At 38.6% G+C, this 12,122-nt stretch overlaps 1 protein-coding gene across 2 annotated transcripts in view; it reads left to right on the top strand.

Annotated features, from left to right (window-relative positions):
• The window catches only part of LOC310731914 (solute carrier family 66 member 2), a 62,283-nt gene that overhangs the window by 38,383 nt on the left and 11,778 nt on the right, over window positions 1-12,122 (top strand). For both annotated transcript variants that reach the window (XM_083551996.1, XM_083551995.1), the window contains exon 4: window positions 2,338-2,554. In XM_083551996.1, coding sequence (XP_083408122.1) covers window positions 2,338-2,554 — 217 coding nt within the window. The remainder of the gene's footprint in view (window positions 1-2,337; window positions 2,555-12,122) is intronic.

The raw sequence follows: 12,122 nt of genomic DNA, 5'->3' as shown, positions 1-12,122 counted from the left end.
AGTTATCCATCCTGTGCTGCATTCACTGACACAGGAACAGCACTTTATTTGCATATGCACATGATAAATCAGGGGTGTAATCACAGGAGAACCACAGCATAGCCTTAGTTTTTTCAGCTCACACACCTGATATGTGTTTTTCCTAAGACTAGTGCTGCTGAATTCTCGAGTTTGATTGAATGATTTTTCTACAGTAAAAAGCTAATTGACTGGGACTTTATATTAATAATAAACGACTAAACAATGTTTTTTGCATAACAATTTAGCAGTGTTTGCTTATGATAAAGCTTTTGTTGAGGAGACATTTAATTTAGCATTTTTAAAGGAGTCTCTGATGTCAATGCTTCAGAGGTTTTCCACTTTGAAAAGACTTTTATTAATCTGCATTTGCCATTATACGAGGTGGTTTTAAAAAGAAGACTTCCAGGGCACATTCCAGAAGTAGGTGACCAGTGTGTAATTGTAGATAAATAAAGAACTTTCTTGTAAACAGAGCTAGTCTCGAAAATGTTCATCTTAGGAAGATGTTTAACTAGATTTTAAAGTGTGGTTGTAGAAATTTGGGTTAATTCACCCACAAGGGTAATTGTAAAGTGAGGAAACTTGTGGTGAGGCAGTGTTAAATTTCATACCAAAGCGGTTTAGTAGCATTATAAATAAAGCCACCACCTCAAGATCTTCCACTTCAACCAATGTAAACCGTATCTTCATGAAGACTGCTCTGTGCACCAGGGCATTGTAATGCAGGAACAGGTTTGCAGGTTCAAGTGAAGGGAAAATGTACTTCTATATAATTGTGGTAACAGTTTTGGAAGGAAAAACATGTGGCTGGAAATGTCAGATGTCCTAATACTTTTGTTCAAATAGTATCAGTGTGCACTTTGGAAATAAACAAATGGTTAGAAAAATCACAAATTTCCAATAAAGTAGTCATTACTATCTTCTTACCTTAAACTATCTGAATATGATCACCCAGATGATAGACACTGTGTACCATGTAAACTAAAATATACAATGCATTCAAAAAGTATTTACAGCACTTTACACAAATAATGGATTCCATTATTTTCCTCAGAATTCTACAAACAATACCATAATGACAACGTGAAATAAGTATGTTTGAAATCTTTGCAAACTTTAGATTTAAAAACTAAAGAAATCAAATGTACATTGTATTTACTGTGGCATGTATTTACAGCCTTTGCCATCACACCTCAAAATTGAGCTCAGGTGCATCCTGTTTCCTCTGATCATCCTTGAAATGTTCCTACAACTTGATTGAAGTAAATATAATTGATTGGACATTATTTGGAAAAGCACAGGCACTGTTAACTGTGGGACCTTACCTAGACTGGTGTGTCAGGGCACAAACCAAGCCATGAAGTCCAAGGACAGGATGGGATTGTTTCGAGATTCTGCAGCATTTAAGGTCCCAATGAGCACAGTGGTTTCAATTATCTGTAAATAGAAGTTTGGAACTACCAGATGGTCACTCTGAAACCACCCGATGGTCACTCTGAAAGAGCTCCAGCGTTTCTCTGTAAAAATAGGAGAACTTTCCAGAAGGACAACCTTCCCTGCAGCACACCACCAATCAGGCTTGTATGGTAGAGTGTCCAGACGGAAGCCAGTCTGCCTGGAGTTTCTCAGACCATAAGAAACAAAATACTTGAACTCTTTAGCCTGAATGCTAAGTGTCATGTCTGGAGGAAACCAGATACTGCTCATCACCTGGCCAATACCATCCCTACAGTGAAGCATGGTGGTGGCACCATCATGCCGGGGGGGAAGTTTTTCAGTGGCAGGAACTGGGAGACTAGTCACGATCGAGGGAAAGATATAAATGCAGCAATGCACGGAGACTTCCTTGAACACGATTAAACATCTTTGGAGAGATCTGAATATGGCTGTGCATCAACACTTCCCATCCAACCTGATGGAGCTTGAGAGGTTCTGCAAAAAAGAATTGGAGAAACTGCCCAAAAATAGACATGAGGCTGTAATTAGTGCCAAAGGGGCTTCAACAAAGTATTGAGCAAAGGCTGTGAATACTTATGTACATGTGATTTTTTTATTTTTCATTTCATTACATTTGTCAAGATTTTAAACACACTCCTTTCACGTTGTCATTATGGGGTATTGTTTGTAGAATTTTGAGGAAAATTTTTAATTGAATCCGTTTGGAATAAGGCTGTAACATAAAATGTGAAAAAAAGTAAAGCTCTGTGAATATTTTCCAGATGCACTTATTAATTATATTTTAATGTTGCTTTTACCTTTTATTATGAATATAAAAATGTGTGCATATAACAATTTATTTTTGTCTATATTTTACAGACCTGGACGTGCGGTATTTTTGGAAATGGAGCGCATTTGAGGATTACTTGCTGTTCTGTTTCGGCTTCACGATGCTGTGTGCCTTCTTCACACTCCTCTTCCTCGACTGGGTGGTGTTCGTGGAGTCTCTAGGCTCACTGGCCCTGCTGTTCGAGGCCATGCTGGGTCTGCCTCAGCTACTACAAAACTACAATAACGGCTCCACTCGAGGCATGAGGTTAGATAATCACTTATGCTCCTATCAGTCTAAAACCATGTCTGTATCCCTTTACTGTCTTTTCGTTTTCAAACTATATAGTTGAGTCAAAGTAGAGATATTATAGGTAAAATATTTCTCCAGTAAAAGTGCTCCCTTTAAACTTACACTTAAGTAAAAGTACAAAAACATTTGCTGTCAAATTTACTTTGTTATCCAAAATACTATTCTTTATTATGGCTATAATGATCGTATTATCATTCTGTTCGAAGCAAGTTCATACCAAAGCATGCGCTCTGCCCTGGTTGGTGGTTTGCTGCGTGCTAAAGTTTTTCTCCACTCAGAAATAAAAACGGGACGACTGATTACACAAAATGTAGTAAAAAGTAAGATATCTGAGTTTGAAATGTAATTAAGTTAAAGTCTCCCAAAATGGAAATACTTCAGTAAAGTAAAGAAACCTGAAACAGCTACTTAAGTACAGTAACATATTACATTTACTTCATTACTGTACACCACTGGATAAGTTCTAAAAGCTGTTAATAACTTATTAGTAATTAGTAAAAACTGAATTAGTTTTGCCTTTATGGGTCCAAGTCAAAGCAATACCTGTATGAAAGTTCACATATAGATGGTCCCCGAGTTATGATGGTTCGACTTGTGATTTTTTAATCTAACGATGATGATGGTGATGGTGCGCGCAGCTGGGATGAGCGTATCTCTCAGAGTAAAGTTTCTCAGTGTGTATTTTTTTCTGTTTCAAATGGTTTCACACAGCAATTTTAGTGATAAAAGCATGTCTTCCAAGCGCCCAAGTATGTCTCCTGTTTGTAGTTTTAAAAAAAAAAAAAAAAAAAGAAGAGGAAAGCCATCAGTTTAGAGCAGAAAATGAAAAATATATATCAACATGAAGCAGGAAAGACTGTCACAGTCATAGTACCATCTCCGACTTATGATATTTTTGACTTGTGATAGGGTCGTCATACGTATCTCCATAGTAAGTAGGGGACTACCGGTAATTCAATAAGTACTACTTTGGGTACTTTGGTAAAGCACTCTTACTTTTTTTTTACCTTTTTAAAATATTTGGCATCCCTACAATTAACATCTGGTGACATCAATCAGATTCTTTATATATTTGATTTATATAAAGTTTTTTTTAATTAGATTTACAACGTGTCGATGATACAACAAAAAAAATCTAATAAGTAACTTATTTCTCATATGCAGTAATCTTTAGGTGGTTGTTAGGTGGTTTCAAAGACCATTAGATGCCATCGAATGATTTTTTGTGGTCATGGCATCTAGTAGATGATTTTGAAATGTGAAAAAAACCTCCAGTTCTGAAACTATGGCTTACTTTGGTCTAGAACAGGATGCTGAAGGAGACAAACTGTCCTAACCAAACTGTTCTAGACTCCCGAATTCCCTTTTTCTCCTTCCATTTGGGTATTGTGTGCCTAGTGATAATTTCAGGATGACAGTGTGGGAATGTAAATCATTTCTTTTGTGTCTTTTGAGAGAAAATACTATATTAAAATCTTGTTTTGATTGTACCTTTTTGTGACAGGAATAAGTAGTATCTCCCTTTGTTTGTATGATGAATTCAAATCCATGTGCGTAATGTTTTGTCATTTATACATAATGCATCGTTTCTGTCTGTTCTCTAAAATAATTGTAAGTTCATTGTAATTTGGGTGGAAAGGAAAAAGAAAGGGTTTTTTTTTATTTTCTTTTTATGTGAACCAGCCTGAAAAGGTGTATTGTCACTAGTTATAGCAGCACTCATTGATTCATTTATTCTGAAGATGTATCATTTTGTCCTGACTGCACATTTCATCCTATTATTGAGCTCCGACTCTGTGTCTCACTTTATAGTCAGATTGATGCACATGTACAGTATAAACCTCACTTTAGCTGGTGCACATCAGTGGTCATTGATGCTTCTATTAGAAATACTAAAATTACATCAAGGGCATGCTGATTGCATTGGTTTAAAAAGATAAATTCCCACAGGGGGCACATTCATATTAGCTCCGGTCCTTCCGTGCGTAAACGGCACTTGCAGGCTTTAATTTGGCTTCTTATGTGCAGCCTGAAGCGTCCGCCCCTGTCATCCCCATACAGCTGAGCAACGGATGAGCAGAGACAGAGAGAACCACGGGAGAACTGTTCTGGCTTAAACTCTACCGCTGCTGTCTCGACTCTCTGTGTGGCTGATATGCTCCTGAGACATTATCTTTAAATCACGAATCCAAACTTTAACTCGCAGGTCGTCAGTAAATTCCAGCGAGGCCAATTTTGCATTCAGGAGAAGCCTTTGGGAACGGCACTGCTCACTTCAACAGTGTTAATAATGCACTCCGTTACTAATTAGGATCGGTGCTCGGATATTAGGAGTGATGTGAAACACCGTATATGAGTTTGACTCTCTCGACCTTTTCCATCATCAGCTACTGTAGCATGCAGGGTACTTGAAATCGAGGCTGCTCCTGACTGAGTGGATATTATAGACTGAGCATGATTGTGTGTGAGAAAATTTGTGCATAGAGACCGTATATGAGAATGTGATGAAAAAGCGTTCTTCTCTGTGTACTCGCAGAACATGGGGAATATGGTTTCATAGGTGGTGGGTATGGTTCAAGACACCATTTGCAGTTATTTCAACACTACAATATGATAATTGTAGTGTTTTGAAACCCCATGCTCAGGAATGAACTAGGGGCCCTAAATGATGCAGTGCTACCTACCCATCCCACCACCTCTATTTCTAAATGTAGGGTTACCTGTATCTTTTTCATTTGCATGTACATTTTTAGCATATGGCAGATGCCATTATCCAGAGCAACTTACAGAAGTCTCTATCAATAAACAAATCCTGATATTGTTTCATGTAGAAAAAAATATTATCAGTTTAAAAATTTGTACTTAAGTGCTCATGGAAGAAATAGGTCTGAACATTGTTTGAAAACTACTACAGACTCTGGCGATGCTGTTCATGCATCAAGAGAAAGTTCATTCGATGACTCTCGCTACACGATTTGTTATTCATGCTTTACTCTTGGTGTAATTAATTCTCCTGAGCATTTATTTCACTGGATTTTCTAATCCATTTTCTTCCATTGTTTTATTTTTATACCCACTAGCTATTTAGCATTGTGCTAGGTGCCGTCTAGGAAGCGCACCCCCCCCCAAGACATTACACCTAAAACTCCAAACACTGTATATTTTCCACAAAAGCCTTTAATTGGCTAGTGTTGCTCTGATTGACTGAAGAATGAGAATGCTATCCATTCCACCCTGAGAACATGGCTATCATTGTTCTCAAGGACACCTGGGTATGAATGGCGCTGTCAGGATTTGAGTGCTTTCCTATTTCTATTGCAGAAGATCCAAATTCATTGAAAAAATGTAGGACATTTTTAGAATTATAGATGTATGTATCAGTGGCGGGTCATGCATTTGGTATCTGGGCCTTCAGTGGGGACTTACCCAACTTAATCCACCTCTTAATATCACGTCACAATTATAGAAACATCAAAACTGTACAAAAACACAATAAAACAGCACATGGCATTACAGAGAGAGAGGCATTTCACATATGGAGGGTGAATACCATTTTACTAAAACAAGCTCCAAAACTCTACACTACAACCGCAACTGTGCACCTACATCATCTGGAGCAGTTCAGAATCAATATTATCTAATAACATGACAAAAACATTAAAATGTAAATAAAATCCAACCTACTTACCAGAGATGCATGCTTATAATTTGCACCGCTCCTTAGAGGCTGTAATCCAGTGGTACCGCTCATACCAAACCCTTTCCCAGGCTGAGACAAACTAGCTAGCTTCGGGGTTAGCTTTTCTGGAAAAGCCTTGAAAATGGATTTTTAAGAATGTCTGAGACCAAATCAATTTCTCTTTAACTGTCAGCCATTGTGGGCATAGAAAAGTCTAACTCGGATGTATTAGTGTGTACACAAATCCCCTGCTTTACCGCGGTTCGAATCTCACGCCCCCGGAATTGCATTTGTCGCATAACCAATTTCTCAGCCTTTTAGCTTTTACTGATAAACAAGCAGAGAAACTATGCATAGGCTACGCTACTAGAGAACTGTATGCTGTACTGTACTATATGTACTATAAATGTGATAGTGTACTGTATTTCTACGAATTTACACAAAATTCATCTCTATTATTGCAAATGTTTTCAGTGTGTGGGAGGATTATTTATTGCTTAAACAATAAAATATTATGTATATGTGTATATTATGAAAGAAAGAGAGAGAGAAAGAGAGGGAGAGAGAAAGTATACACTGTAATATAGAGACATGATTAAGGACGCAGAGGAAGCATTTCTCTATAGAATCAGCTATAACCATCGTACATTGAGTTTGTGATCAGACATGCAGTGGTGCATTTCTGCTCTCCCAGCTCCATTCATGCCCTTATATTCTATTATGGGACACTGGATTGAGAATTGTCTTTGGCTTTACTTTATGCCTTTAAGCCATATGATTATTGGACCGGCTGAATTTAAACAAGCCCCAGGAATCTCATAGTTCTCTAAAATTGCCTGTCTTCATCCCTTTATTATCTGACTGACAGATGGATGAGAATTGTATCTTTCCCCCCTATTGTTTTCCTGTTGTCAAGGCCATTACCACTAAATAATTTTCTTAGGCTTATTGACAGAGATGTGACCATTCTAAAGAAAAAAGCCTGGATGTTGAGGTACGTGTGTTTCTCTGACTGACTATGACAGACGTTAATGGTACAGGCATCCAGTGACAAGCTGTCTCTTCTGTCCCTCAGGGACACACTCCATTCTCTGGGTCAGGAATGTCCTGATAGTTTCTGACAGGGTCTTTTGGTGTGAGGTTTTTTTTTTTTTTCCTGAGAAAGATTGCTTTCTTGCGAGCCCTGTGGCATTCTTGCATTGGTGCGAATTAGCTTCCTGCCCCGTTGTGCTTTTGACTTGTTCTGAGGTGGGGGTGTAAAAAAAATACAGCATATACACTCTCTCGCCCTCAGGGTTACCTATTTTATCATCCATCTGACCGCCATATTAGTCCACGGCAAAGCAACCTCGATTATGCGCGGTGTACGAGCTCGCTGTACAGTTGAGCAGCTCTCTGGAGGTATTCGCTAAATTCAGTCACTCTGATGAAATATTTTAAAATGTAACTTAGCAGCTTGTCCTGCCAGCACCTAGACTCTCTACATTCATTAGCAGATGTGCAGTCATGTGCAGAAGTGCTAGCCTGCACTTCCCTTCATCATTATAAATATACAGTGCTGATGTAGCAGAAGAATTTATAGGGACACACTGACCAAAATCTGAATTTAAAAATCCATTACATTCCATTTAATCAACATGTTTTTGGTAACACGCTACCACAACGCCAATAGTGTGGTTCTGTGCTTTAGCCTTGACTTTACAACAAAGATGGTACACACATCCTTCATTTAAGTAGAAGTACAGATACTCATATTTTCAAAAAACTCTGGAAGAGTACTGTCTAAAACAGGTAGTAGTAATGGCTACTTTTTCACTCAAGTTAATGTAAAGAAGTTTGGGCCATTTATACTACCTGTTTAAGTCTCACGCTGGTAACTGGACCTCACGTCATATTAATACAAAAGAATAAAAAAAAAAAATGGTGATCAGGAATGTTTCTGTTCTCAGTCATGTTTAAATCGCTGACTCCGTATGTCTCATCCACGTTAGCCCCATACCTTCTTGTTGCATTCTGCCTTTTTCATTGTTAGCTTTGTAGGCTAGCCTACAACTCTGGTGCATGATAGCTGGAAAATAAACAGTAGTAGGTTGAAAAAGCCACACAATGACAATAAATAGGTTGATGGGCTGAAAACAGCATGCCATGAGAAGAAAAAAATCATCTCATGTCACCAAATAGATTGAAACTAAGGGTGGTTTGAAAATGTAGATGTCATTACTTTCCCTCTTTGAATAAGGTTCAAAACAATCACTTTTCTTGCCTTTCTTTCAACAGTAGAGGTTTTACACACTGGTGATATGACAGGATTTCTATTTATGATGGTAAACATGAAGTAAACTTTTTGCCATACACGGTGAGTCAGCATAAAGCGCATTTGCTGGTCTTGTAGGAACTTTTCTTTTTTTTTTTTTCCTTTTCTTAGTCCGTAGTCAGGTTCGGGCCCCTGCTGTGCCGATCAAGCTGACAGTGCTGTAATCGGTCTCTTAAGCAAGCAGAGACATGCAGCGAGCTCCTCCTCAGAGACAGAGCTTCTGTGTGCGTCTCGCTGATTGCTCCTGATTACCCCTGGGAGTGCTGCCGAAGTTTCCTATATTTATTAAAAATAAGGATGTCACTCATAGTTGTGTGGTGAGGATTCAGCTCCGGTGGGTTTAAGGAACGTATACACACACACACACACACACACACACACACACACACACACACACACACACACACACACACACACACACACACACACACGGGCACTTTATTGAGCTGTTGCCATTATTACTGTGGTGAATTGTGGGATCCATTTATGTGTGTGTGTGTGTGTGTGTGTGTGTGTGTGTGTGTGTATATATGTGTGTGTTTGTGCTTATTTATCTGCTCCATGGTCTCATCAAACAGCATGCAGCTGAACAGCCAGTTTATTAAATCTCATAAGTCATCTATAAGGGATAATGACACCCTGCTGATATATGGACCCCCATTCAGATAATTCCCACAAGCAGCGAGGGCACTCGCTTAATCACTGTGAAAACTAATCAGCTGTCCTACGGTCATTCGTCACATACTGTACATAGGGTCCAACCCACATCCACATACGCTCACACTGCGACCCCATGAATCGTCAGCACATCCTCACATCAGCATTGGTGGTGATTAAAGACTTATTATTTACTTTAAAGCGACCTTTCAACATCAGTTGCCGATCAATATGCAAAAATTGTTCGGTTTGCAGTATTGACCCCAAGGAAGCCCTTAAAATTTTTTATTTTTTTTTATATTTGCTTTTGTTTTTTTCATTTTGAAATTATATTAATGTCCCCATATTTTAATGAATTGACATTTGACAGTTAATGTTAGTGATTTGTTTTTTTTTTGGGCTATTCATGATTTATAATACAAAAGATGTTTAGTTACAAGACTGAAGAATGTCTAAAAGTTAGGATCTGCTGATAATGAGCAAGGCCCAGGTGCTAATTAGGGCTTTTCGAGACTAAAGTCTGACACATTTGGATCAATCAAACCAGGATAGTAGTCGACAGTCGGTTTTCTTTTAATAGAAAGGAGAGGCGAGCCATGGAAGGTACAGGCCATGTTTCTACTAGGTGCACTAGTATAAAATGCCATAAAAATTAAGTGTGTCTTAAAAGTGACATTACCCAAAATAGAACTTGCTCCGAGTTCTTTTATGAACTTAGAAATGGCAACAGTTTTTGAAAGGCTAATGCAATCTGATACAGTTATGCTGCTTTTCCATGAGTTCTTGAAGACTTCATGAAACATGGTGTCAGGAAGTTTTACCACCCCATGGCTTCTGGCTTCGATCCTGAGCTTGGTTTGTTTTTGCTTATCAAAGTTTTTCTCTTTATGTTAACTTTTAGTCTGTGAGTCATTAAAAAGCATAAATAAAATAGACCTTAATAGTTAATGTTGCAATTTGGGTTTAAATAAGTGTGTGAATGTGTTTGTATTGTTGGTGGCCTGAGATGGAGTCCCGTCTTGGCTTCATGACTCCAGGATTCCAGGTTTCATTGCAGCTCTGACCTGGAGAAAGCACATGCTAAAAGTGAGTGAGGTATTGCCAACATAAACATGTATGTGCAAGGGGATGGGAAGGTTAAAGACAAACTTGTATTATTGGTTAATATGGGTAAACAAATTTTTTTTTAATTTGAGGGATAATTGCAGAGTAAAAATGCATTTGTTAGTCAAAAGAACAGCAAGTCCCTGACTAGCGTACGCGTTCCTTTCCAGGAGTCTTCTTTTCTGTAATCTAACCAAGTAAGGTTTCTACACCTTTGACACAAATATACAATGTGATGCATAAAAACGGCTCAAAACAGTAAAATTTAATATTTTTACTCTCAATAACTCAATATTATTGTTGGCTTAATTGGAAAAGCAGACATCTCATATTCCATGATCTTGTCTTTGTTCTTTAGAATTGTGCAATTGGTTGAACGATTTATGCGAGGGAGCGACGTCTTCCATGTTTTCGCCTCGGTCCAGTTTCTCAGTTACATTGATCAGGCTTATTATGACCACCTGCCTAATATTGTGTTGGTCCCCCTTTTGCTGCTAAAACAGTTTTGACCCATTGTGCAATAACAGCATTAACTTCTTCAGCAATTAGAGCTGAAGGAGCTCGTCTGTTAAATTGGACACCCACCAGCCTTCGCTCCCCACGTGCATTAATGATCCTTGGCCGCTAATGACACTGTCGCCGGTTCACCACTGTTTCTCCTTGGACCACTGTTTATACTGACCACTGCAAACCGGGAATATCCTACAAGAGCTGCAGTTTTGGAGATGCTCTGACCAAGTAGTCTTGCCATCACAATTTAGTCCTTGTCAAACTCACTCAAAGCCTTACGCTTCCCATTTTTCCTGCTTTTAACACATCAACTTTAAGGACAAATTGTTCATTGCCACCTAATAAATCGCACCCAGTAACAGGTGCCATGATTAAGAGATAATCAGTGTTTTCACTTCATCAGTCATAACGTTATAATGTCATAATATTATGCCTGATCAGTGTATTTTTTTACTTTTGTTTCCATGGTTATTGCTTTGCGCTTCTTAGCAGTCCCGTTCACATCACCGCTGCTTATATGAGACAATGTTCGGCAGACACGTGCGCTAATTCCGTGAATTGTTCGCATTTCTAAAAGTTCAAAGTGCATAGCATTTAAATGTGACAAATGTGACACAAGTCGGGGACATACTGTACAAAATAAATGTGGTTTAGGTCAGTGGTCCCCAATCCCCGGGCCACGGACCAGCACCGGTCCGTGGGTCAATTGGTACCAGACCGCACAGAAAGTATACATAACTTAACATTATTTCCGTTTTATTTATTATCTGATTCTGAACTATGTTTTATTTTAGAAAATAACCGGATTCTCTTCGCCACATCTGTCTATGACTCACCCTTGATGCATGTCATGATGCCTCGGTCACATGTCTTACCCACATCCGCTAGCGGGCTCCGGCCGCTAACACATAATACATTACCGCTAAAGTCAAACCCCCAAGCTAGCAAAATGAACAAAAAACAACACATTGGATTCACGTTAATCATTTTATGGTGTTGTATTTATCCGCCACACCTTAAAGGCCGGTCCGTGAAAATATTGTCCAACATTAAACCGGGCCGTGGAGCAAAAAGGTTTGGGGACCACTGGTTTAGGTGATCCATATGCATCGTGTAGCACTATTGCACTAAGTACTTGTTCCTGTATTGTTGTTATTATTATTGTTTTTACTATTCTGCTGGCTCAGCTTGTCTGCATGTCAACTTTGTGATTCTGTGTTTCTCACTTGCTCATACTTGAATCTGAACTCTTTTCCAAA

This window comes from Silurus aristotelis (genome assembly GCF_946808225.1).
Source record: "Silurus aristotelis genome assembly, chromosome: 10".
NCBI lineage: Eukaryota > Metazoa > Chordata > Actinopteri > Siluriformes > Siluridae > Silurus > Silurus aristotelis.
This window is presented reverse-complemented; position numbering and strand designations above follow the sequence as displayed.